The sequence below is a fragment of the Heterocephalus glaber genome, unplaced genomic scaffold (genome assembly GCF_053883595.1).
Source record: "Heterocephalus glaber isolate CG9 unplaced genomic scaffold, H.glaber_assembly_v1.0 deba00001442, whole genome shotgun sequence".
NCBI lineage: Eukaryota > Metazoa > Chordata > Mammalia > Rodentia > Bathyergidae > Heterocephalus > Heterocephalus glaber.
This window is the reverse complement of record NW_028258296.1, coordinates 7,253,826-7,281,408: the sequence shown is the minus strand read 5'-3', so window position 1 is coordinate 7,281,408 and position 27,583 is coordinate 7,253,826. Positions and strand designations below refer to the sequence as shown.

General features: G+C 37.6%; 2 protein-coding genes across 6 annotated transcripts in view; one reads left to right on the top strand and one right to left on the bottom strand.

Moving 5' to 3' along the window:
• Window positions 1–4,698, bottom strand: part of Srsf11 (serine and arginine rich splicing factor 11) — a 39,523-nt gene extending 34,825 nt beyond the window's left edge. The window contains exon 1 of one of the 4 annotated variants that reach the window (XM_021255551.2): window positions 4,564–4,698. The gene's annotated coding sequence lies outside the window, so the exon portion shown is untranslated. The remainder of the gene's footprint in view (window positions 1–4,563) is intronic. The other 3 variants (XM_087212670.1, XM_087212673.1, XM_087212671.1) reach the window with 3 other exon arrangements.
• A 55-nt stretch (window positions 4,699–4,753) lies between these two features.
• Lrrc40 (leucine rich repeat containing 40) overlaps window positions 4,754–27,583 on the top strand; it is a 48,413-nt gene continuing 25,583 nt past the window's right edge. The window contains exons 1-9 of one of the 2 annotated variants that reach the window (XM_004841463.3): window positions 4,755–4,960; window positions 8,183–8,364; window positions 9,514–9,587; window positions 12,543–12,672; window positions 16,249–16,372; window positions 19,158–19,300; window positions 20,255–20,427; window positions 24,632–24,719; window positions 24,839–24,884. In XM_004841463.3, coding sequence (XP_004841520.1) covers window positions 4,810–4,960; window positions 8,183–8,364; window positions 9,514–9,587; window positions 12,543–12,672; window positions 16,249–16,372; window positions 19,158–19,300; window positions 20,255–20,427; window positions 24,632–24,719; window positions 24,839–24,884 — 1,111 coding nt within the window. In that variant the 5' untranslated portion in view covers window positions 4,755–4,809. Of the gene's footprint in view, window positions 4,961–8,182; window positions 8,365–9,513; window positions 9,588–12,542; window positions 12,673–16,248; window positions 16,373–19,157; window positions 19,301–20,254; window positions 20,428–24,631; window positions 24,720–24,838; window positions 24,885–27,583 lie in introns of both variants that reach the window. The other variant, XM_004841464.3, reaches the window with a different exon arrangement.

Below are 27,583 nucleotides of genomic sequence, written 5' to 3'. Positions count from 1 at the left end.
ACACTGAAATTATAGAACATATTAATCTCAGAAAAAAAGAGTAAGAATGCTACTCTATTAACAGTCAGGAATAATAATCACTGGGAATAACAGGAAACATTTTCAGGTGATTTTTTAAATTACCAGTAAACAAATCTTAATACCATAGTGCTTTTTACTTAGATTACATAAACAAGACTGGCTTATCAACATCCTCCTTCCAGTGGAAAGAAAATAAACAACAATGAAAGAAAACTAAAAGCATTTGGAATACACTTTTCCCCTTCTAGTTTCTTCCTGTTTCTTCAAGAGAAAAACACTGACATTTCTCCCATAGCTAGAGATGAAACTTGTTTTATATTAAAAGTAGTAAGGAATGTAAGACTGAACACTAAAATTAGATACTAAACCTCCTAAAGCAAGTTAACTGCTTCACACTGAAAAGTATAGAGAAGCAAAGAATATACAAATGCATAATCAAAAAAAAAAAAGTACTTCCTCCATCAAAAGGAATTACCACATACAACTACACTAACAATCACAAAATATAATTCAAAGCCATATTGGGAACAATACATAAAAATGCACAAACGAAGGGAAAGTAAAAATATATCAAGATGTTATATGTATACGTACCAATTCCCCAAGATGAATGTAATTATTACGTGTTGCAAATAGATACCAACAATAAAAAATGTACAGTTTGTACCGCCTTCAAAGAAACAGTGAAGAATGTTTTCCACTGACTATTTTTTAAAGTCAGCAGTTATAAGCCTAAAGAGAAAACAAACATGAAATTGCAAGTTGAAAATTTTAAAGAGAATTAATATGTTCTCTCAATAAGTGACTTTTATCATAAGACAGCAGCTCTCAGATAAGGCAATGTTCTAAAAAATAAGCATAAAACTGATTAAATCCAGGCTAAATCTGTTATTGTGCCCAAAAAGAAACGTCACAGAAATGTGGGCAAAGCAAATTCACTTTGTCCTTGATTCTATCTTTTAACCAAATGTACCTGGAAAATCTGTACAAATTAAGTTCATTTTTCCCTTAGCACAATTTCATACTTGCCTCAATAAATCCATTTATCAATATACCTTTCACCTTTGGAAAAAATATCTAACATATTGCAATGTTCGTAAGAGTAATACAGCCACTCCTAAAAATGTCTTCTTCAATTTTAATGGTAGACAAGTTGGTTACTTGGATCTGGGTTTTTTTTTTTTTTTGGTACCAGGGATCGAACTCGGGTCCTTGCACTTGGGAGGCAAGCGGCGGAACCACTGAGCTAAATCCCCGGCCCCTTGGTGTATTTTACTTGGATAATCTCACTTTCTGTTAGGAAACAGAATAGCATTCTTTGAATGATATATTCTTTAGGCTTAACTTCTTGGTTTCTTCATTTTCTTTTTTATTGAGCAAAAAAGCTAACAGTGAAACTTTACATTACTTAACTACAATGAATATAATTAACTGGAGGTAGACAATTGTTACAAAAAGCAGGGGCACTGTAGTTTCCAGCCTGAACATAATATTTACTTATTTTTTGGATGGACATATTATTTTAATAGTGTATATAAGTCCATTTTTAAAATAAGGCCACACTGTTGAAAAGAATTATGATATTTGTTTTTAAGGCATTTTCTTAACTCTATAAAGAAGTAATTCCAAATACTATAACTATATAAAATCACAACTACTCTTTCACAAAGAAACTCAAGTTGATTAGTTTGTTTCAACTCGAGTTGATTGTTTCAAGTCAAGTTGATTAGTTTTGTATTTTTTCCAACTGCATGAGGTAGTAATTTTCACCTCCATTTGCTCAATCTGCACTTACTATTTAAATATAGTACACAGTTTAATATAGATTTATTCTAGTAAAATTCTTACTTCTATAGTTTTGTATCTATTGAAGGTGACCACTTGGATTTTTTCAGAATCACTTTGTCACAAAACAATATGGTTTGTATACAAAATGAAGCAATATTTCAACATGTTATTAAACATCAATAAAGAAACAATTTCCAGTAGAAGCACAACGAATGGAGAAATTACAGCTATTATTTTTTTAAACAGTTGTATAGAAGATCTATTGCAGGGAGAAAGGTAGCAACTGTAAAATTTTACACTTGAGCAATTCATCCTCTAGAGGTAGGCTGTGACTTCCTATAAAATAGGTGGTTCTTAAATCAATCTCTTGAAACAACTGAGGTGTCTCTTAAGATGATTCCAGAATAAAAGCAACTTGGAAATTATAAAAAGCCACCAGGCACATTGTGGTAGTTAAAAGAAAGGTTTCGCACAGATCTGTGTTCAAATTTCTGCCCAAGCCACTTACAGAAATTTGTAGCCTTATTCTCACTGGAAGTATGGAGTACATGTCTTTAATCTGTTGAGAAGGTTCTGTTCTACTTCTAGTCCCCTGATAGCTTTTACCATGAACAGCTGTAGAATTTAGTCCAATACTTTTTCTCCAACCAGGGACAGGATCATATGGCTTTTTCCTTTCCTCTGTTAAAATGATGACTTTTGGGGGTGGATCTTCCAATGCTGAATCAACACTGCCATCCCTATAACAAAACCACTTTCTACATACTGCCAGATCTGACTTCTAAGAGTTTGTTTTGTTAAACAAATTTCTATCTATGTTCACACTTTTTTTCTTCTATTATCTTTATCCAGTTTTAGGATTAGCACAATGTTGATTTCCTAAAATGAGGGGAGAAGTGTTCCTTCTTTTTTCTGCTATGTTTGATATATTTTATCAGTTAAAATGTATATGAGCCTGCTGTTGTCATACAGGTAGGTTTTCAAGCTAGGAATATACTTTCTTTAATAGGTGCTATTCAAATTTTATATTTCCTCCAGAGTTAGTTTCAGTAATTTGTTTTCCAAGATACTTCTTAGAAGTTGTCAAATTTATTTCAAAAAAGATTTTTCAAATATGCTTTCTATATCCTTTTAAATTCTGTAAAATCTGTGGTAATGTCTCCTAGATCTTGATATTGTAATTAAAAAAATGTATAATTGATATTGTGTAATAGGAAGAAAAGTTCTAAAGGAGCAGGGGAAGTGGGAGGGATAGGGGAAAGGAAAGAAGGGAAAGGAAAAAATATGAGAAAAGGAAAAAAATGGAAACAGTCTTTGTAAATAGGGAGGGGCGGAGGGGGTGAAGGGAGGGCAGGGGAAGGGGAAAAAAATTAAGAACCAAGATACTCATGTAATGGTACAAGATCCCAATGATGAATGTCACTGTATTTTATACCTAAAATGTACCAATAAACTTAATGGAAAAAAAAAAAGAAATTTGTAGCCTTGGGCAAGTTTTGTACTCCTGTTGGCTCCAATTTCTTTATCTGCAAAACTGGTCATTGTGTTCAATAAAAAATAGCAAATAGAGGTTGCCAGTTAGTAAGGGCTCAATAAGGTAGCTATTATCATCACTGTCAAGAAAGCTGACCAGGGGGCTCATAAATCACCTTGCAAAACTGAGATGGTCCTTTTACTTTAAAATCCACCCTTTCTTTGCTTAGTAGGCTAACTACTGGTGCCTTTCGGCTGTTCGCTTCTATTATAAATCACTCTACAGAACTAAGAAGGTGTAAACTGTTAAAAAGTGAACTTTACTTGCTGCAAGAACCCGAATTCAGGTATAATTGCGAGTGACGTGGAATTTGTCAATGGATAGTCAACCTAGCTTTCAACTAACATCACCGATCCCCAGTAGACTGGGCGGGCTTTGGAGGCCATGCCCGCAACTATAACTTCAGGCTGAAGAAAAGCCTAGCACTGAGGACAGTACTATACAGGATGAGTTCTTAATAGTTACCCCTTGCATTAATCAGTAAGTGTACGTTTCAGATGGAAACGGTAACGTCTCAGGAGACATCGATTTACTGAACAAAATCTTCATTTCCTATTCTGAACCGGGGCCTCTTCCTTTACTAAGAGGTCAAGATTTAAACTTTTATTTTCACTTAATTATTTCAAAAACGTTACAGGATGAGATTACCCCTAAATGAGTGAGAAAGAAGCTTCAAAAGCGATCGGGTAAACTGCCTGAAGTTACATAGTTTGCAAGCAAGTGGGATTCGAACTTCCATTCCGGGGCTGCGAAGTCCGAGGTGAGTGCGATACAGTAAAGTCTGTACCACACTTCGGTGCCTAAAGCAGTCCACTTGTCACCTGTCTGTCTCCCCAAACTTTAACGTAGACTGGACGTTTTTAGGTTTGAAGCTTTTTCCCCCCATTGGCAACCGTCCCTCTCTCGCCGCCCCCAACAGCGGGAAGGATGCGCTAAGCCAGAGACAGGCCGCAGGCTCAGGAAGCCGGCCTGGCTCCGATCGCCCGCGCTCGGGCGCCGCCCCGAAGTCGCCGACCCAGGCTGGGGTCCAGAGGCCGCAGCCGCGCCCAGCTCTCAACTTTCGCTGAGGCCCACGTTCGGACTAGCAAAGGTGAAAGGAGAGGGCTGTGTTCTCCCGACACCCTCTTCACAGCGGAAGCACCCTGGAGAAGGCCTGAGTGGCAGTAACAAAGCCCACAATAAAACCTCAAGCTCCTCTTAAGCCCGTTAAACGCACTTACTTTAGCGAAGTATTTCCAGGACAGTAGGCCGACACTGGCAACAGAAAGGGCTCCTCTGTCCTCCAGCCCGGGGAAGCTGGTGGTGACGACATCTAGGCGCGCCGCACACAGAAAAGGACCCCCGCGCCAGGCTCCGAGCCCAGCGCGCACATTGCGCATGCGCACTCGCGAGAGGAAGGGGCGGCCCGGTGGCACCTCATTTGCGCGTCACGGGCGGAGCTACCTCCGGGAGACCGTGGTTTGAACATGTCGCGCCTGCAGGGAGTTGCCGGGCAGGGTCCGCGGCGGGGTTTCAGGGCAGAGAGGGCAGACGACATTACTGCTGTACCCCAGGGGCTGTTAAAGGCGGCGAGGAAGAGCGGCCAGTTAAACTTGTCTGGTAGGAACCTCAGTGAAGGTAAGAGTCAGGGACCTGCGCTTGGCTCGGCAGCCTCCCGGTTCTGTCCTGTGGCCTGGCTTGAGCATCCCTGTCCCGGGCGCACGGCCGGCGTCCTTGTGCTGTCATCGAGGCAGGGTCTACTACGTTTCCACTGGCTGCCGCTCCCTTGGGTCCCTCCTCTGCCTCCAGCAATCTCTGTTGAAGGAACCGGTTCTGGGATTCCCTCAGGGTGAGAGAGGCAGGATCCTGTGAAACGAAACCACATATCCGTTCATGGGCAAATATTTTGTTCCTTTGACCCTCATATTTCTCCTTTTTTTTTTTTTTTTCTGGAGAAGTCTTATTATGAGAAAACTCTTGAGAGGAAGAAGGGATCCCGAAAAGTGGCTTGCAGCTGAGGCTCTTTATCGAGGGAGTTTTTATACAGTAAAATCACACCACAGGTTGCCTTAGGTCAAACAGTAATTAACCTATAGGATTATGAGTACAGTCACTTAGATAATATTGACACAAAGAAAATATAAGGTGCATAGCAAGGATACAGAGTGTAGAGAAGAACAAAGGCATTCTGGAGGGGTAGAGTGTTTTGGACACCTATCTAAGTGTTTATTAGGTTGTTTCTCTGTGTTATATTGTTTAGGTTTATTGGACCAGATGGCGCTAGTTACAGTACAGCTTTGAATTGTTGTTTATCTTTGGGGAGGTTCGCAGTCCTACCTATAGTGCCTCCTCTTGCAGCCTAGTTTGTAGCACTCAGCCGTCCACCACAGCCTGGTTTACCTCAGCCCTGTTGTGACTCTGTCTTGGGCCTGGTCTCTGCCTATCAATTTCTACCTAGTTTAGCTATCTGCAATACTATGCCATTAAATGTTTCAGAAGATTTGAGATCTCTCCAGACATCAAAAATTAGATTTGCTGGGCCAGGGATTTAGCTCAGTGGGACTGCATCTGCCTCACAAGCACAAGGTCATGAGTTCGATCCTCAGTACCAAAAAAAATTAGACTTGCTATTAAAATTCACATAATATTGACGATCAGAATAAATGCTGCACAAAGTATATACATTTGCGGTCACTCTGACAAACCTAATGTAGGCCGGCAAGCACAGATCTGGATACCACGAATGAATGGTCAGATGCAGTTCAGATGTGGGCAGGGTGGGGAGGAGGGAGGAAAGGGGCTTGGAGTTTGGGGGTAGGATGGAGAAATAAAGCTTTGTTTTCCTGTAATGTTTTATTTGTATTCAGGTCTTTCACTTCATGTAATTAAAGCCTTCCATTTTCCTTCTAAGGATTGCTGACAAACAGCATGTTCCCTGCACACCTGTCGCTTACCTTGACAGCACATGTGTTTTACTTTCCTGACCATTTTGTAGGCCATACTTGACATCTCGCTAGTCTTGCTGTTTTGTCAGGAGGTTGCTATTATATTTTGCAATGTGTAGTTAACAGGACATAAAATATCAATAAAATAAAATATAAAATTCTTAATAGGTATTGTGCATTTTGTGTAAACATCAACATTTCCACATCATCTGTGTACTTGCTTACAAAACCTAAAAGATGACATCAGAAATAAAAACCTATGTGAACTACAATGTAAACACAAAAGTCTACCACAGAAATCATTTTGCTTCAACTGTCACAGCCAAGGCAGTCTTCAAACATGACAACTGCATGTTCCATTAACATGTCTTGCTTACACTGACAGCGCATGTGCATGGCTTTCCTATGTAGCTTTCTTGTCACCTCTCTTGTCAGGAGCTTCCTACTATATTGTACATGTGCACTTAGGAAAATAAGATATCAGTACTCACTGTGTAGCCCAGGCAAGCCTTGAGCTTACTGCCATCCTCCTGCCTCAGCCTCCTGAGTGCTGGGATTACAGGCGTGCACTACCAACACCCAGAATGTTGGTATAAAATATTATTGTGAACATTTCTTTTTTAGTAAAATCCAAAGAAATTTGGATTGTAAAAGAACTAAACATTTAATTGAAACTTCCATCCCTGTTTCTTGATTCCGATACATGGTTGTTCTAAATTTGAATGTCTTAACTTCTTAAGATGTGTAACTCAAGTTATTATGCCAATGTTTGTTTAATACATTAGTGCAAATTCAATTATGCTTTTCTGCCTTAAGGAAACACTTATCATATATTATGGACAATCATTATATCTTTAGGTTGTTGAAAACATGGAAAAAGATTAACTGTTACTGTTTGTGCTCCTATAGTTTATTGGCTTCACTTTTTTTTTTTTAAACTTTCATTGTGAACACCACTTTAAACTTTTTTTTTGTACCAGGGATCGAACTTGGGTCCTTGAGCTTGCAGGGCAGATGGTGGAACCACTGAGCTAAATCCCCGGCATCACATTAAACTTTTTAAAAAACTTCTCTCCACCCAGCAACTTCTAAATGTCTTCCACACTTTTTACAGTCCCCTGCCATCAACCCATTTATTCGGCCTCATTTCTATGATTTGCTCTTGTCATCAGAAAAGAATAGAATGCCCCCCAAATGCAAAGAAATCTTTTTTTCCAGTGTTTGTTAAGAGCTGTGCTCTCCATTGTGGAAGGAACTTGTGGGCAATTTAAATTTTTAATTAATCAAATAAAATAAAAAATGAAATTCTTCAGTTGCTTTAGCTACATTTCAGATGCTTACTAGCTACATGTGACTAATGGCTTGCATATGGATTAGTGTCAACATAGGACATTTCCATCGTTGCAGAAAATGTTTTACCTATTGAGCCCTGTTATAAAGAGTTAATATATTAGCTGTCTGTCCGATATTAGTAAGTATTAAGTATTATTGTTACTACTGCTACTATTACTACCAGCTCTGAGCCTTAGCATATGCCTCTGTAACAACTTTACATATAAAGGTTGTCTAAGCCTTCTCTTTTATTCTGTTTGCATGCTGGTAGAACCTACTCTTTATCTATCTTGTATATCCACCAAAAAGTGTTATGCAAGTATGTAGGTAGTATATAGTTGAATGAAGGTCCAAGTGAGAACTAATCAATAAAATATGTATTGGATAGTCTGTTTTTGAATCAAATCAGCTCACTCAAGAGGCAATGTATTGCTGTTTGACTTCCTGGAGTTTTTATTGTTTGTTTTAGAAACTGCTTTTCAGAAGGTAGACTGGGTAGCTATTATAAAAAGCCAGTCACTTATGATCTACTTCTTGTTTCCATGTGTGTGTGTGTGTGTGTGTGTGGTGCTGGTGGAAATAGTGCCTCAGTGTGTGTGGAGAATCAACGTGGATGTCCTGGAGGAGGCAAATCAGAATCTGTTGTTCAGCGCTGCCGAGCGTTGGTGGGAGCAGACGGATCTGACCAAACTTGTCATCTCCAACAATAAACTCCAGGTGCTCTCTGACGACCTGCGCCTCCTGCCCGCGCTGACTGTTCTGGATGTGAGTTGACTCTAATTATGGGTTGGAAGTGGAAGAAACTCCAAAGCTGAACTTTGGCTTTGATAAACAGGAAAGCTTTCATGTTGAGTTGGAAGATGCACGGGTAATAAATTACTATGTCAGGCACAGCATAATAATTAAGAGTGTTCTGCTGCGCAAGCGCAAGGACCCGAGTTCGATCCCCAGTACCAAAAAAAAAAAAAAGAAAAAAAAATTAAGAGTGCAGAACACCAGGTTCTGATACCGACTCTCCCCCCGAAAGCTGTGTCACCTGGGGAAGGCTGTCTCCATACTTCTGGGTGAGGAGCGATAGTACTACCGAGTTTGTGGATTGAGTTACTACTACAAGCAGATTCAGTATTTCACAAATCGTTGCTGGTTTTTTTCTTACTGTTATTTTTATCATCACTACTCTAGACATTGTAGCAAGTACAATGCTGAAGATGGTTTTTATTTTACTTTTTGTAACTTGCTAGCAATTTCATTGACTTACTAAGTAACTACCAAATTTAAAGTTTTGTGTTTTTATTAAGGAAGTCTGTTTTTAAGCCCTAGTTCCCATGCTGTGGTGAAATGAAGCAATTAGTTCAGAATCTTTAAACTTCTGGTGTTTTTACTTAGCAACATCAAAAATCCTCAAATTCACAAGTATATAAAAGTTGGATTTAAGTAGTGAAATTTCTAGAGGAATTTTTATTCCCCTTATTTGTAAGATGAATTGACTGGCTTGCTCTGTGGTTCTTTTATACTTTAAAAACTGTTTTGGTGGGAGCATGAGAGAAATTCAATTCTTTTTTCTTACAGAGTTTTTGCAGTCTCACATGTATCTCATAAATAGTACTGTCGGGGTTGTTAGTTTCTCATTCTCTTTTCTACTTGAAATTAAGACTTCCCTCTATGAGGTGAAGTGTATGTGGATATTTTCTTTTTGATAATATTTAAAATTGATAACTTATTTGGTCAGTTTCAAAATCCTTTTCCTCTTCTATATGCAGTCAAATTACCAGTAGCCAAATCCACTGCCATTGAATTAGAAGAGCAGGAGATTATTAGTGAATAATTTGAGTAATTATCAGTGAACAATGGCAAAGGTTATATATTGTTAATTGTAAGACTAACAATATTGACTTTGTCTTTTAATAATTTTAGATACATGATAATCAGCTAACATCCCTTCCTTCTGCTATAAGAGAGCTAGAAAATCTTCAAAAGCTCAATGTCAGGTAAAATTTAAGCTTCTTTCTTTTTTGTTTTTAAAGCTTATTTCTAATATTGCAGTTATAGTAGTATAAGTTTAGTAATGAAATGTTCTGTAGCATTAGAAGATACCAGGCTGAGGTGTTACTCAGTGGTAGAGCATGTGCTTAACACCTGTGAGACCCTGGATTCATCATCCCCCCCCCCCCCGCCAGCTCCCGGCCCTCAGTGATCTTTGTATTATCTCCAGAAGTAGTTAAAAGACAGTAAGGATTTTAAGTTTTAGGTCTCAAATTATTGTTTGTATGTATGTATGTATTGAAGAGATGAGTTCTTGCTCTGTTGCCCAGGCTCACCCTGAATTCCTGGCCAAAGACATCCTCCTGCCTCAGCTTCCCAAGTAACACAGATTATTTGTCTTTATCTTTGCCTTAGAATTGCTTGTTTGTCTTCTGATTTATGAATTAAGCCAATTGATTTTTGAAAAATGTTTTCTGCTTATGTGATAAATTATAGTGGGTCTTATTTTAGAAAAGCTCTTTCTTGACATTTCAGACTTTACTTTGATACTCTAAAATTATCTAGGTATTAAACAATAAGGAAGAAATGTTAAAACAATTCTGTTATTAATGGTGAAGAACTTTACTTCCTTTCTTCTCCTCTCTCTCTCTGTCTCTCTCTTTCTCTCTCTCTTCTTCCTTCCTTCCTTCCTGGGCTCAGGATGGAACTCAGTGCCACACGCATGCTTCCCAGCCCTAATTTGTTTTTCGTTTTAGTGATAGTGGAGGAAACTTCATACTAAGCTACATCCTCAGTCCTTTATTTTATTTTTAAAATTTTGAGATGGTCTTGTTAAGTGGCTAAGTTGCCCAGGCTGGGCTGGAACTTGGAGTCCTCCTGCCTCAGCTTCCCAGAGTGCTGGGGTTGTAGGTGTGCCTCACCGTACCCAGTTAGTTTTCTTTGATAGTTGGAGTGTTTAACCTTCCCCAGGTACTCCTGGGGTTCCATGAGTGTCTCTGGTGCTGTTATTGATAGGTATGTGGGAGGCAGGCTGGCTGAGGCTCTCATTAACAGTTTGCCCTGGCGCTCACTCAGATTTTCAAGAAAGAATCTTTGCCTCATCTTCGCTCTGTAGACCCAGATTATGAGAAAGGAAATTAGGGGAGATTTCATTTAGAAGAGGAAACATGGTACATAAAGCATAGTTTAAATTTCTTGTTTGCCCCGAGAATACTTGCCGACAGCCCTGCAGTGGCTGGAGTCCTGAGCTGACTCGGCAGGTCTTGGTTTTATTATTAATTTTGCATTTCCCTCGAATAGCGCTACTCTTAGGAAAGAAAAGATATTGTTCAATTTATAGCATGTTTTTAGTTTGCAAAATACGGTATTTCTATTTACAAAATATAGTAATTCTTGGGGCTGGGGATTTAGCTCAGTGATTCCACCACCTGCCTTGCAAGCGCAAGGACCCGAGTTCGATCCCTGGTACCAAAAATAAAGAAAAAAAAAAAGTAATTCTTGATCACAGAAAAGCAAATGACTGCTGGCAGTGAACTACACTTTGTTTTCTGAACAAGAAATCAGTTAAAAACCTAATTTATAGATTAAATGGAGTTGTAGATCTAAGTAATAGAGTCAGGCCTGCTTTCTGGTGGTAGGTTAACTGGTTGGAGGGACTGCAGTCCCCAGGGTAATGGTCCTCATTTGGTAAAAAACTTAAAATTGATAAATTATCAAAAATGTCTACCTGTGAAAGGCTCTGATTGTTGGATCTTCATCAGAGCCTTTTTCCTTACTAGTCAAAGGTGCACATACGGGCTGCAGAAACTGTCCTGCAGAGGGCTGAGAAGAGGGAGGGAGGGAAGTGCGGAGCTGGTGAGGACTTAGGTTTTGATTCCAGTGTTGATCAGCGTGAATCGTGGGGCGGGCTAGATGAGAGACGGAGGAAATGTGCAGCTAGAACTCTGTCTGTGCAACTACATTCCTGCCTAGGGTATCCACATTGCAGCTAAGTAACTTAGAATAGTGACTGACTTTTAACCATGTTATTCTTTTGGCAAACATCTTTTGGCTTTTTCCCCAACTAGTTTTATTTTAATGTAATTTAGAGTTTTTATAAAGCCCTTCATATTTCTGTTTTTCCTATTAGGTGCAAAAGTAGCTGTTTGTGGATTGAAAATAGAGTGGAGTTTATAAGTGATTAAGTTGTAATAAACTTGGGAACTTGTTCATTCATCTTTTAATTATCAGGGAGTGCATTATCTTCAAGGATTTGGGACTTACCCTAAATCAATAAGCTGAGTATTTCTGTCCCTACAGAGGGGCTCAACTGAAAAGTCAACTGCAAACACAGTGTGGAAATGAATATTACATTCAGCATGAATGACATGCCAGCCCTCAAACAGAAATAGCTATTTTTGTCTTGAATGCTAGATTTAAAACCTAACTTCTGTATCATTTTAATGTGTATGTAAATACAGTTTTGTCAAAATTCTACAAGTCAGTTCGATCCCTGGTACCAAAAAAAAAAAAAAAAAATTCTACAAGTCAGATACAGTGTAAGAAATTAAGAATTGGGCCGGGGATTTAACTCAGTGGTTCTGACGCCTGTCTTGCAAGTGCAAGGTCCCAAGTTCCATCCCCGGTACCAAAAAAAACAAAACAAAAAGAAAAAGAAATTAAGAGTCTAGTAAGTCCTTTCATGTTACATGAAAAATCAAAGTTTGTTATAAACAAGCAATCAGAAATTCTCAAATCATTTGTTTAATTAAAACTCTTTATTTGTTGTTTTTCTTTGAAACTGATTTAGATTACTGTTATTTTAATGAGCATTATACATTTGGGATGTGAATTTTGATAAGCACTTATATTAGTAATCATATTTCACTTATGTAATGAGTCCATGTAGTTGGTTAGCAAAAACATAAATGTTAGTTGTGTTGTTTACCAAATTAGTCTGCATTTATTTTATTAATCGATAGCCATAATAAATTGAAAATACTTCCTGAAGAAGTTACAAATCTCAAAAACCTGAAGGGCCTGTATCTCCAGCATAATGAGCTATCATGCTTACCAGAAGGATTTGAGCAACTCTCCAGTTTAGAAGATTTAGTAAGTAGTAGTTTTCTAATTTTTATATTATTTGGGGCTTGTGGGATATCTCATCATGCTGAGAAATTGGATGTGTGATTGACATTTTGGGACATGGGCTAAAGTAGATTACCAGAAATTGTTCATTTCAATGATACTGCTAAATTAGTAACATTTATATTTTTTGTATGTTATTAAATCAACTTAAAGTCATAATTCGGGAATACAGTTTGGGAGAGACACTGCAGATGACTTTGTTATTCAGAGTCTTTTATGAGCTTAGCAGAAGAGAGGGAAGTTGTCTTTAGCATATACCAATTCTGTAGTTTTCTAGTCTCATTTCTGTTTTTGTTTTTCATATTACCTGTGGTCTTCTGCCCTCTGAGTATTTGCATGGTCCCTTTAAGACCTGCCTTTGGTTCTCTGTTTTTCAAAATGGCCACATATAACTATCTTAAATGTGCATAGCCAAAAAGCAATACAAATATTCTAATCTTATTACCAAGAATAATGAAAACAATAGGCACTGTGCTTTATGCTTTACATATGGCAAAGTGAGTAGTTATACCCCTTACTACAATGAGAAACTAAAGCTTATAAAGAAAGAAGAAATTTGTCAAAAGTCATGCAACCAGTAAATAATGGAATAAGGATTTTGTTTTGTTTTGTGTTGGTTTTTTGAGACAGAGTCCTCCTTTATGTAGTTCAGGCTGGCCTCGAACTCACTATGATGCCTAGGCTGGCCTTGAACTCACAGCGATCCTCTTTCCTCAGAGTACTGGAATTAGAGGCATGTGCTACCATGCCCAGCTACAATGAGGATTTGAACATAAGCCACTTTGATTCCAAGCTACACCCCTTTTCCTCCACTTTAGGTACTAAAATAGTAAGATTATACTGTAGTATTCCCTCTTAAAGACTTTAGATGTAGTAAGTGAGAGGTTCTAATATATAACATGTACTCCACATACTTACTGCCTATTGTATTCTTGTTTTGCCTTTTACATGTTTTGGAAAATACATGTCCTTTTGGCCTTTAATTTTATTTTTTAATTAAAGGAAAAATTACTCCTTTTACTTCTACTTATTCTGTATGTACACCTTCCTTAGCAGTCCCGTCATTTGCTGTAGTGTTTAAAATAAAAATATATGCTGTACCATCCCAACTAATCCTTCAGTGTTTATCTTTCAATCTGGTAAGATTAGAATTAAGGTTTGCAGGGCTGGGGATTTAGCTCAGTGGTTCCGCAGCCTGCCTTGCAAGGACAAGGACCAGAGTTCGATCCCTGGTACCAAAAAAAAAAAAAGAAAAGGTTTGCAAGGGTAGATAAAATGAATGGCAAAGGAGGAAGTTGTCAGATTTTTCTTAAATTTATTTTTTAATTTTGGAAAATTAAAAGAGTCTTTTAAAACCTACATTTAGAGTCAAAAGCTAAAGCCAAAAAAGAAACCTTACAATAAATAAAGCTTTCCATTTCTATTCATGGGCATAATGAAAGGATGTTTCATTTGAAAATTGTATTTTTAAAAAAATTCTTGTATTGGTACATTTTAGATATACATTACGTTTACATTTATCATTGGGTGCTTGTACCTGTACATGATGTATCTTGGTTATTTTTTTCCCCATTAACTGTGCGCCCTTCACCCCCTTGAAAACTGTATTCTTTCTTTCTTTTTTTTTTGGTACCGGGGATCAAAGTTGGGTTCTTGTGCTTGCAAGGCAAGCGGCGGAACCACTGAGCTAAATCCCCGGCCCTGAAAATTGTATTCTTTTTCTTTTCTTTTTTTTTTTTTGGTACCAGGGATTGAACTGGGGGCCTTGGGCTTGCGAGGCAGGCGCTGAAACCACTGAGCTAAATACCTGGCCCCGAAAATTGTATTCTTAAGGAGAGTTAAATAAATCTCAAATATGTACAATGATACATTAAAACAGAGTAAAGAATAAACACCTGTAATTGCTTAAACTTTTCTTAGGGTTATTTAAACTGCTTAGCCTCGTAGTACTAGATAAATACTTGTTGAAGAAACGACTTGGGGGCCGGGGATTTAGCTCAGTGGTTTCGCCGCCTGCTGCGCAAGCGCAAGGACCCGAGTTTGATCTCCGGTTCCAAAAAAACAAGAAATGACTTGGCATAAATTTGGAACTAGTCTATATTTAGAATACTGATGTTTTATATCAAACTTCATGAACTGCAGTAATTAAATAATAGTGATTTCTGTTTAGAATTTAGAAGGGATTATGTTGAAATTATTTCAGTACTTTAAAATGTTTTGAGAGTTTCTGAATTAATTTAATTTCTTGGTTAGCTTTTCACTTTGGAATAATTTCAAGTTTAAACAACAGTTATAAATATAGTAGAATTTTCATGTATTTTTCACCTAGCTTCTTCTAATGTTAACAGTTATATATTATAGGACACTGGTAAAAACCCAGAAATTCACACTGGTACAATATGAACTGTAGATTTCCTTTAGGTTTCCTGTGTTTCACACTAGTGTCCTCTATTGTTCCAGGATACTGTCCTATGTAGTGTTCAAGACTTTTGATATTATAAAATATTGATTTGTTAGCAGTCTTTTTATAGTATTGGAATTGTAGATTATAATATATTGTTATGATTGTAACAATAGTGTGATTTTGTTTTTATTTTTGGTTTTGGTACTGGGGATCGAACTCAGGTCCTTGCGCTTGCGCAGCAGGCGGCGAAACCACTGAGCTAAATCCCCGGCCCCCAATACTGTGATTTTTTAAATGAACTGATCCAGCATTTTTATCTTTTTTTTTTCTTCTCAATTTACTGAGTAACAGAGCAGTTGTTAAGAATTGCTGGAGGTCGTTTTTTCTTGCTCATTGTTGCCATTGTTGATAGCTAGTGGAACACTTTCCCTCAGTGTTGCAAGAATTACCTGATTTAGAACCTTGTTTTAAGAAAAAAGAAACATGAAGACTTAAGAATCATGGGGTATAAATGTTAATTAAGCAAAGCTGAATGAATGGAAAGTAGAGCGAAGACTTCCGGCATGGGTCAAAGCAGACTTACGGAGGTCAGCAGAACCAAGAGACAGTATTTTTTTCCTCAAATTTGAAGTGGTCACTTTTTGAGCTTTTATTTTTCTTTCTTTCAGCAATTTTTTTTGTTGAAAAGATGTTTTTTATCTCATGTGATAGTTTACTAATAATGTGCCTATATTGGTACTCAGCAAGTATTAGACAGATCAGTAGATCTGTGCATTGCAAACATGATGCACCATATAATAGCTTTAATTAACACTACATAAGTTACATTAATAGTAATTGGATTAAAGTGAATTATTATGGAATCTCATTAATTTTATTTTAATATTTTTGAAGTAAGAACTCATTCTACTCTGTCTTCTACATTGATAAACAGACACATAGTAGGCCTGTAGATTTCAAAAGAATATCAGAATGAATTTTGTGAAATTTTCAGTGATGAAGGTCAGAAAGTCCATCACCTCTGAAATAGTCCTTTTTATGTTGCAGTCTCTCAAAATTCTGAATTCCCCTTTAAGGATATTTACTCATTTTTCTGTTTTCTCACTTATTCATACATTCTGTCTTTCTTTTCAAAGGATCTTTCGAACAATCTTCTCACCGCTGTTCCTGGTAGCTTTTCTTCTCTGTCCAGTCTGATGCGGCTCAATCTTTCCAGTAACCAACTGAAGAATTTGCCAGCGGAAATAAGTAGAATGAAAAGTAAATCGTCTATATTTTAAAAATTGCATGACTTTGAAGTTGATACACGTTGCCTTTACAAAAATATTAATACAATTACAGACAAAAATATATTTTTATGGAACAGTAAATAGTCAGATTTTCTCCTCCCAAGCAGGATGGTAGACCCTAGCTGTACAGGCCATTATTGTCTGACAGTTGCACAAGTAGTTACCACCGACTGTTAAAAAGAAAGAAGAAAATCTGACTCTGAATTGTAGTAAAATTCTGTATCTGAGATGTCGGTAAATTTTCAGCTATGCTATGTCTCATTCTTGGAGAGAATTCTTGTCTTGTAGGTGAGTGCACCTGTGATATCTGGGCATAGCAATTACAGCTCTAGCCACAGGTAATAGCATCCGAAGATGATCTTGCTTTGGCTGAAGGCCCAGGTTGTTAGTCCTTTTGTTTTAAAATGAAAGCTCAAAATTTTGTGTTTCTATTAAAGTTTACCATTGTCCTATTGTATTTATATGTTGGAGAACTGATATTTGGGGGTTTGTTCTTATTTTCTTCTTTTTTTCTTTCTGTTCTTTTTTTTCTTGTTCTTTTGAGCACTAATATTAAGGGATCTAAAAATCAAGGTACCATTTTAGTAAGTATTCTTCATCGTCTTAAGATTCCTAATTAAGAGTCCAAAATATTTTTTTGTTTGTTTAAAGTAGAAACATTCTTTTTTTTGGTACTGGGGATTGAACTTGGGACCTTGCACTTGCAAGGCAGGTGGTGGCACCACTGAGCTAAATCCCCGGCCCCTCATTATTTCTTGATTGATGGCTACCTGTGTGTTATCCATACACTATTTACCACTGAAGTCTTTTTTTTGCTAATTACACATATATCCTCTTCATTTTTGTAAACATTGGTTTTGTGAGTCAAGTCATAGGAATGATTGTTTTACAATTGATTGCAGATAATTTTGAGATAAGTTGTAAAGATCCACTATTTTACTTAAAATTAATCATTATTTGTCATTTACAATAAAGAGACAAACATAAAATGGCTATCTTGCATAAAGATATAAGGAACATATTTAGTTTTCTTTATAAATTTGTTGAAAATATCTTTAGAGATAGGAACATTATTGAAAAAAATCAGTACAGCCAGGTGTGGTGGTGCATGCCGGTAACCCCAGCTACTCAGGTGTCCCATGCAGGAGAAGCACACGTTTGAGACCAGCCTGGGCAAAACACCAAGACCTTACCTCAAAATAAAAAATAAGAAAGGGCTGGGATTGTAGCTTAGTGACATAGCACCTGTCCAGCATATGTAAGGGCCCTGGCTTCAGTCCCCAGTCACACGCACGCACATGCACACACAAAACAAAGAAAACAAAGAAAGATCAGTAGGTAAATACTGAGTTTACAGGAACCTCCCTAATATTCTGTCTAATTCATGATCAGAGGCTTTCTGTCCCTCAGGCATCTGTATGGTATCTGTGTGGTATCTGTAGTCTACCATAAGTACACTTAGTTATTACTTTCCTATTAATGAACTGATTCCAAGAACAACATCTTACAATTGTGTGGCACTGTGTAAGTCCAGAATACTTTTCGGAATATCATTTTACACCGCATCAGTCACAACAGTGCTGTAAGGTAGATGCGAGAAGTATTTTTTCTTTTTAAACATTTTAAAGATTCCGAAGCACAGGCTTCTAAGTTATTTTGGACCTGTAGAGCGAGGGCTTGTATCTTCCTACTCCGTCCTCTGCTCTGCTGCACCACACAGCACTTGTTTCCTCTTAGTCAGTGCTCCTGGATACAAGTGTTGGTGAAACTAGGGTCTCCAGTGTATAGAATTTCCTTGGTTCAGGCACATCTGATAGTGGCTTCTTTTTTGCTGTTCTAGTTAAGTAAAACATAAATGACTACTCGTAGTTGAAAATAGTTCTGCATTTGTTTTGCAAAGCAGTTAGCTTCATATACTCAAAGAAAAGCAATCTACTGATGTAGTCTTGGATTATGTTAAAATTGCCAGGCTCAAAGTACAGGAAAATAAGTTGCCAAACACATATTATGTGTGCAGCTCAGCGGGAGGGTTGAGAGCGAATGTTTGGAGAATCCAGAGGCCTTGATAAATGAATCTACAGTGTCCATTAGGTAGAAAACTACTTATTAAAATCCTGGGAAAGAAGACCTTTGCCTTCCTCCAGTTTTGTTTTCTGTTCTGCCTTTAAAAAAGAGAGATACAGGAGTCAGAGATCCTGTAATTAAGGAAATTTTCTTGAACTGTAGTAGGTACTCTTATTAGGAGTGTTAGGTTAGGAAAAGCATGTAATTAAAACAAGGAAGACAAAGGAAGAAAGGGAGGCGGGGGAGTGAGAGGGAGGCAGTGCGGATGGGTGGAAGGCAGGGAATGAATACAGAAAAATCCATGACTTTGGCAAGAAGTCAGCTTGCCAAAAAATAAAGATATGTCCAACTCACTATGACCGTAGCTAGAGAGTCACTGGACATGTTCATTCAGCAAATGTGCACGCATGTTTATAATGTCATTACTGTAAGCTTTTTCTTTTTAAAGGTACATAATGATTGAGTGAAGTAATAGTATATAATTTATTTTAGAGTACTTTAACTGAATTCTAAATAACTTTTCTTTTTAACTGTAAGATGGCTTGTACCGTTATTTTAAAAAGTAGTTTTGAGGGCCAGGAATTTAGCTCAGTGGTTCCGCCACCTGCCTCGAAAGCGCAAGGACCTGAGTTTGATCCCTGGTACCAAAAAAAAAAAAAGTAGTTATGATTTTTCCTGAATATGTATTGCAGAGTTAAAGCATTTGGATTGCAATTCAAATCTCCTGGAAACTATACCTCCTGAATTCGCTGGCATGGAATCTCTAGAATTGCTTTATTTGCGAAGGAATAAATTACGTTTTCTACCAGAATTTCTTTCTTGTAGACTATTGAAGGTACTATTTAGTTGATTGTTCAATAACTGTTTTTTCCAAAAGTTATGCAAATTAATTTATAAAGAAATCTTGCTAATCTTGTTTTACATTGGGCTTATGTATTACTTTTAAGTACTATGTTTTCCCTGTGTTAAATTTTTCAGAATGTCAATATGATTACTGACAATAATGATACTGTTAGGAAACATTTTGTGAAAAGATATAATTAACTTAAAAAGTAGAGATTTACCATTTCATTTGATAATTTATGTGTACCTAATTCTCTTAAGTTACCACTTCTTACATTTACCTCATCATAATCAGATCTGTTTAAAATTACTTTCTTTTGGTTTTAACTCTATAGCAATAATATTGTCTTTTACATGTGGCATCCTTTAGTTTTCTTTGTATATATTTTTATGTATGACTGTTCAATGTTATCTTTTTCTAAATTGAATGGTGATAGTGATTTAAAACATACTGGAAAAACTTTCATTTACTATGATTAATTTTTCATCTAATTATAGATTTTGCTCATGAGAAATCAGTTATATAATAACCGTTAATGACAATATTAAATAACAAGCTGGCTATAGTATAATTTCTTTGAACTTATATGATTGTTTTAAAACTAATTTTTCATCAGTGTAGTTTTTAGAGTGATGGTCTCAATCCTATATGTAAGGACTAAATCGTTTCTCTGCTTTGGTTTTGTACACTTGATGCTTCTGCCAGACTCAACCTTAGTTTTTTTTAAATTGTGAGAAAATTCTTGAAAGTGTTCTTTTTTGCCATTTTTCTTTAGCTGTAAGATTGCTTAAATGTAATTGAAAATATAAACATATTAATAATGAGAATGTTGCGTTTTTCTGATGTATGTTTCAATGGTTTCAAATTAAGAGTGCCCACAATTTTATTTTCATTATCTACTGTAAAATTGAAGGAAATACACATAACTGATCTTTGGTTTTGTAGGAATTGCATGTAGGTGAAAACCAGATTGAAATGTTAGGGGCAGAACATCTTAAGCATCTGAGTTCTATCCTTGTGCTAGACCTGAGGGATAACAAGTTAAAATCTGTTCCAGATGAAATTACACTACTACAGTCTTTGGAAAGGCTTGACCTAAGCAACAATGATATCAGTAGGTAAGTTTAAAGATCAAAGGAATAGAAATCATGCCTGTAATTTGAATATAATTTGTTAGTTAAAATATTTGTAAAAATCATGAATTCTCTTTTTAACATGGAATTCACTACATATTTTTTAATCAGGTATTATATGCAAAGAAATATTAATAGACTTTTGTGCTTGGTAGCCAGCTTAATATGCTAATAAAAGCAGATGTATTTACAAGTAACTGTAACTGAGTAGAACTGAACCATAAGAAGGCAGAATTTTTGTCTTTTTAATTGACTGCTTTATCTCTAACTCCTAGATGGTGCCTCTGCAGGTAGAAAGTGCTTGATGAATATTTGTTGAATTTGTGAAATAAATATAAAGCCATAAGAGAAATATAAAATGTTTTGAGGAAAGCAAAGGATTTACAATTTACTGAGAGGAATTGGAGCAGATTCATGGAAGTAGTGTTTGAGGATGATCTTGAGGACTGGGATTATTAGGGTGAAGCAGTCCGTTACCTAGAGCATTCACTGTGAGGGTCGGGCGTCCCTGCAGCCCACCCTGTGGTCTTTAAAGAATGAGTAAGATCTTCCTCAAGAAGGATCCACTCAGCAGGAGGAAATAGTCCAAAGGCAGCTTCTGGGTAAGGAGGGAGGTTGTGAGTATTTAGGGCTTGAAAACGAAATTGAGCCCATGTGGAAGAGGCCCTAGAATAATCATTTTCATTACTTACGAGCGACTGAAAGAAGACTGTGACAGAACCAATTTGCTTATAATATTCAGAACAACAAATTGATGGTGGTTGGTAGGACACATTGACTAGGAGTGGTTTTGTGGGCAGGAAATCTGAATCAGATTCTATTAGTTTAATCTCATACACTTGTCACTAAGGAGCATGTGCCGTGTGCAGTTCACCATGTTGACTGTTGTGTAGGTTTCTCTCTGATGTGCCGAGGACCTGAGCTGTGAGACCAATGGCAAGGGAATGAAAGAGGAGGGCGGATGTGAGAGGCTGAATTGGAGAAGCTGTATTTATGAGCTGATTGGAGATGGAGAGGAACAGAGTAGTAAGCAAAGAACCATAAAAAGTTAAAGAACCCCAGTACTTAAGAGAGGGAATTATTTTTTACATGCAAAAACTGAGAATCTTACCCAGGATTACGCACCAATTAGATGTCTAAGGTTTTGCGCTTAGATGCTAGAAAGATAGGGTGCAATTTACAGAAGAAGAAAAATTCGCCAAGTTAGATTTTCTTTTATGTGTGTATTTTAATAAATATTTTTAAAAATAAGATTTTTGGGGCCGGGGATTTAGCTCAGTGGTTTCGCCGCCTGCTGCCTAAGTGCAAGGACCCAAGTTCGATCCCTGGTACCAAAAAAAAAAAAGATTTTTTTTCCTCAGTGCGCATATGGCATATGGTACAGCTTGACCATGATTTGTTTATATTATTTTTGTTTGTTTTGTGATGGGTTCTCGCTGTGCAGTTTAGGGTGGCCTGGAACTTACTGTGTAGCTCACACTGGCCTTGAACTCTTGGCAATCCTCTTGCCTCAGCCTCCGGAGTGCTGGAATTAGTACAGGTGTGCACCACCAGGCCTGTTTGACCACAGGGGAGCAGATTTCTGTGGATAGTGATTAGCTTTTCATTCATATAGGACAGAATCAACATATGTCCCTTGTAAGGATTGACATATAAATTTCTCTCCATAGCTGTTTCATCAGATCTACTCCATGAAACAATGTAAAGCAGGTATTGAAGAAAAAAAATCAGTAATTGTTATAGATAACACACACACACACACACACACCCCTTTTCTCCAGAGCTTTGGAGAAAAAGGCACTAGGATATAATGCTATTTAGTAAATATTATAGTTGTTTTCCCTTTCTATAAATAATTCTGAGATATTAATGATAATTTATTTTGTATTGCTCCAGATTTTTTTCTGAATAAAGTATTGGTTCCTCACACTGCTAATAGAATAGTTTCTATTAAAAAAAATAGATCATTCTGCTTCAAAGGTTTGATGGTTTTCCAAGGCCATAGCAATGTTTCTCAAATATGGCTATGTATTATAATCATTTAAGAAGTGGTAGGGGAAAAATATAGATTTTGAGGCACTGATACTTTATAATCACTCACAATGAGATTCTAGAAACCCCCCCCCATCCCTTTGTCCTAGGAAGCCCTTTACCTGCCTTACTACCCAAGAACAGCCCATTCTTTTTAAGTGCAAACCCACGTTTTGCTTTTCCTTTCTTAACTTTTCCATCTCCTAGTTTCTAGCTCTACTTTCACACCATCATAACTTGTTTAGCATTTGTCTTGTCATATATGTTTTTATATGAGATTCATTGTTTATGCATTCTAAAATTCACCAGTTTAGGCATACAATTTCATGACTTGACAAATGTGTCAGTTGTGATTGAAATATACAGTGAATGTTTAAGTTATAAAATTGTATTACATTAAAAGACACATTGCAGGGCCGGGGATTTAGCTCAGAGGTTCTGGCGCCTGCCGTGCAAGCTCAAGGTCCCGAGTCCAGTCCCTGGTACTAAAAAACAAAAAAAGACACATTGCACTTTCTCTAATTCCCCTCAAAATACTCCCCCTTGCTTTGAATGCACATACCCCAGTTTTCTTTCTGAAAGTAATTTTGAAAGACCTTCTGTGAATGTCTTTCAGGGGCATGATGACAAAGTATAGTAAATGTTGCTGAAGAGTAACATCCAACAGAAAGGCAGGGTTGTAAGTATCAAATAATGTAAATAACAGTCTGTCCTCATCCCCATAGTCCAATTGACTATGAAAGATAAATGCTTTGAATCAGGTGAGGACATTGAGGCAGCCATGCAGCACAGCTGAACACATGAAACTCATGGGAGAGGACTTCGCTTCAGGGAGTGGTAAGGACACTGGGAGCATTTTGAGAGCGTTCATTGCACTGTGTTTTTTACTATAATAAGTTTTTAAAAATTTAGACATTGACTGTATTTTTTGATAACATCTCCTATACATCTGTGTAATCGTTGCTGCTGTCATGTAGAACATTTCTGTCTTCCCCAAAATTCGCTTATTCCTTCTGTAGTCAGTTCTCTTTATGTACTGCTAACATCTGCTACCCACTGATGTGCTCCATCCTGTTCTGCCTTTAGAATGTCCCATAAATGACATCACATGCTGGGTAGTTTTTGCATATGGCTTCTTTCATGCAGCATGAGATTTTTGTGATTCATTTATATGGTTATTTGTATCAGTAGTTCACTTGTTTTCATTGCTGAATATTATTCCATTGTGAGGTACACAACAACTTATTCATCTCTTCACTACTTAGCTGATGGACGTTTGAGTCATCTATGATTTTTTTGCTGTTGGGAACATTTCTGTGCAAGTGTCAGTGTGGACATTGTCTTTTATTTCTTTAGGTTAAATATATAGGTGTGGGATTGCTTGGTTGTAGGGTAGGTGTGTGTTTAATACAAGGTTACGCTATCCAAAGTGGCTGCACTGTATTATATTCTCATCAGCAATGTAAGATATTTATTACTTACTACATTTTGGTTAATTGTGTATATGTCATTTTCATTTGTTCAGTTAAAAAGCTTAAAAAACAATCCTGCTATCTGTACGCTATCACCTACTATTTCATAGAAGCTTAGTAAGCTTGGCATTGCATCTCCTTATCGAATGAAAACATCTGGATGGTAGAAAAATATTTTTTCTTTTTGTCATGTTTTTCTTTTTTCTTTTTTTTTTTTTGGTACCGGGGATTGAACTTGGGTCCTTGCGCTTGCGCTGCAGGCGGCGAAACCACTGAGCTAAATCCCCGGCCCCTTTGTCATGTTTTTCATTTAAAAAGAATTATATTTGCTTGCTTGAAGTGCAAAATCAAAATTATCAGTGAAAATGGTTGTCTTGAGATACTGATGTATTAATACTTACATTTTTAACATTTACTTTTGAGCACTGGATAGAATTTAGCAAATGTTTATTGATCACTTTCTATTTTTGCAATTTCCACGTGACAACTTCAGAACTATGTGTGGCTTTTCTTTTGTGTGTTCAGCATTTATCTTTAGGGAAAATAGTTTAGGCCTGTTACTCGGGGCTCCTTTGAAACTATTATGTGATATATTGTGAGGCATATGTTGTTATTTTTAGTCAGTTATGTGGTTAGGTTATCCTTATACTTAATGTTTTCATTGAAATCAATTTAATCTTTTACAGTCTGCCCTGTTCATTGGGAAACCTTCCTTTGAAATTCCTGGCACTAGAAGGAAATCCTTTGAGAACCATCCGAAGAGAAATTATAAATGTAAGGATGTTGAGAATTCCGCTCTTTCTTCTTAAATTGAAATTCAAATGTGGACGCTGATCTGTGGAACTGTGATGTGTGTCCTTGGTGACTGTGTGTCTTGGTCTCTGCCCTTTCAGAAAGGAACTCAAGAAGTCCTAAAATACCTGCGAAGCAAAATCAAAGGTACTTTTTCTGTTTTCTGCTGTATTTTGAAAAATAGGTGAAGGACGATAAAGTGTTAGCTGCCTAAATTTCAATGTAGTGTGGATGTGAATATTTAGAAGAAATAATCCCTGGCATTTATGACTCTAAATCTGTATCTATACAAGCCATATGAATCCTGAAGTTATTTTAAAAAATCCTTAAACTCATAATGATAATGTTCTGTCTTCAATCTCTTAGATTTGTGTTAAAATCTACCAGTTATAAAATAGCATAACAAAGCTTCAATAAGTACCTAGTCCTTCAACTTTGAAAAAGAAGCAGAACTTTACTTTCAGGATATAATATATGGATTCACTTGGCCTGTAAGTATGTCCATATTAAGTATCTATTGTCCATGCATGGCTTCCCTAAGTTCTGACAAAAATTAAGAAAAGAGACATTTTTAAGATAGGATTACTTAGCATGAACTTATACCCAAAGTGAAAATAACATAAATGTATTTATTTTTAATCATTACTTACTAAATTTTAATATATCACTAAAAGTGTGATAAATCCTAGTTTTCATTTCATATCTGTCACAGTAAACTAGAGATAGACTACAGCATGAAAAAAATAATTAGTTATACCAGTATATCCTGTATGGGAAACTGCTCCAAAACTTAGTGGCTGATGCAGTACCTGCCAGTTGAGGTTATAACTCTGGGTTTCGCACAGGCTGAATTGCCAGTCAGCACAAGTTAAAGGAGTAGCATAACTGCATTCTTCTACAATTTTTGTTTTGTACCTTTGCATTCCAAAAATTATTAAAATAATTTTCTGAGACTGATGTCCTACCAATGAGAGTTTCTTTCTTTTGCAGATAGGCTTTCCCCTCCAGACAACAGTCGATTACTCTGACACAAATCAGATGTCACATCAGAATACGAAACTTTTATTGACCCAAAAAGCCAGGGTGAACTTCATGCAAATTACACTTATGTATAAGCATTTCTGTTAAGCAACCATTACCCCAAGATGAGTGAGGAAATCCATGGATAGAATGTTATTTTCTCCAGAAATCTGAGGCAAATCCTTGAGCGAGTTGGCGGGCGGAGAAAGCAAACAGATCACTGAGTTCTGTGCTGGAAGCAGAGGGCTGGGGAGCCAAGCAGTGTGTTGGTCTTCAGCCCTTCAGAAAACCGCTCAGGACGGCAGGTTCTTCACCGTGGAGCACTGGCCGAGGTCCCTCTGCTCAAGCGTCTGAGGGGGTCTGTGACTAGCCCTCTTCCCTCCAGGCCTCTCCACCAGCGACTGCGGGCTTCTCATTCCTGGAGCAGCTCAGTCCTAAACAAGAAACCCCATCCCCAGTGCCTCCGGGGACTTCCTCTCTTAGCTAGTCTGCTGAGGGGAGAGTTACTTTCGAATACCCACCCCAAACTGCCTTTGCACTGTACCGTGACTAGGGCTTTCCCCAGGGCTAGGACTGCTGGGTGTGGTGTTGGTCACTAGGGTGCTGTCCTCCAGGCTTCCCTTGTACCGCTAGGGACAGGTCCCCCTCTCCCTGGGGGCCAGGATTATGTTCCAGACTGCTTGGTTCTTTCCTGTGCTTTGTCTTCTGTTTCTTCATGATTCTTATCTTTCCTGTCAGCTCTTGATTCCTGAAGCTCTTCTCTTTGTCCTTGCTCAGTAGTAGTTTTCCAGTTGTCTTGGTGCCAGGTCCCAGAGAAGCTATGATTTGCTCCTGGCTTCTTCTCTGCCATCTTTGTCCTGTCCATTTAATTCTTTTTATATGTTACATGTAAAAAGAGATTGTTTTACTGCTATTTTATTGAGGATTTTTATGTCTGTATGCATAAGGGTTATTAACCTGTTATTTTATTTTCTGCATATATTTTTGTCTGATTTAGGTATCATAAAATATTTATCTCATAAAATATTGAGAGTTGGGAAATATTCCCTCCTCTTCTGTTTTTTAGAAGAATCTTTGAAGTATTTTACTAGTTTTCTTTTCTTTTATCCAACCCTATTGTTGGGCCTCTCTTGACTGCCACTCCTAATAACTAAACTGCTCAGCTGCTGACGCCAGAGTGCAGCCGCACAAACAGCAGGGCCTGCCCTATTCCTGCTTCTCTCCTGTGAGCTGCTTGTGCATGTGGGCACCTGAATCTCTTCTTTCTTGCTCTTTTCCACAACCTCCACTGCTTTTGAGAGCTCCCCCTTTGTTGAAAAAGAAGTCATTTCTTGTGGGATGAGATTAGGAGCAGTTCCATAGCCTCTTTCCCCCAGCCGTAATCTCTGGGGCCGTGGAGTGGACATGGGGCAGTGGCTAGGAGCTGAGCACTCCCTGGAGGCAGTGGGCAGTGGGCAGTGGCCTGAGCTCTTGAACCACAGCAGGAAGTGAGGGGGAAAGGGAATTGGGTGGAAGAAAGGAGCCCTCACCTCCATACCCTGGCCCCGTGGATTTAGACTCAGCAGAAGCCAGCTGGGGGCAGGGTGAGAACCGCTTCCTTCCGGGAGGAAAGCCATGGGCTGGGAGCAGCAGGGTAAGGAAATCCTGTGTTCTTGGCCGTAGCCATCTGAAGCAGGAATCTCTGCCTCTCTGAGCTCGGAGAGGGGAGGATGGAGTGGGCTTAGTTTGAATGCCAGAGTCATCCCGTTGAATTTGCGTGGATTTCCTTTTACAAATGTGTCTTCATTTGCGGTTTGCTCTTACATCTTGTCCAGAGGCATTAAATG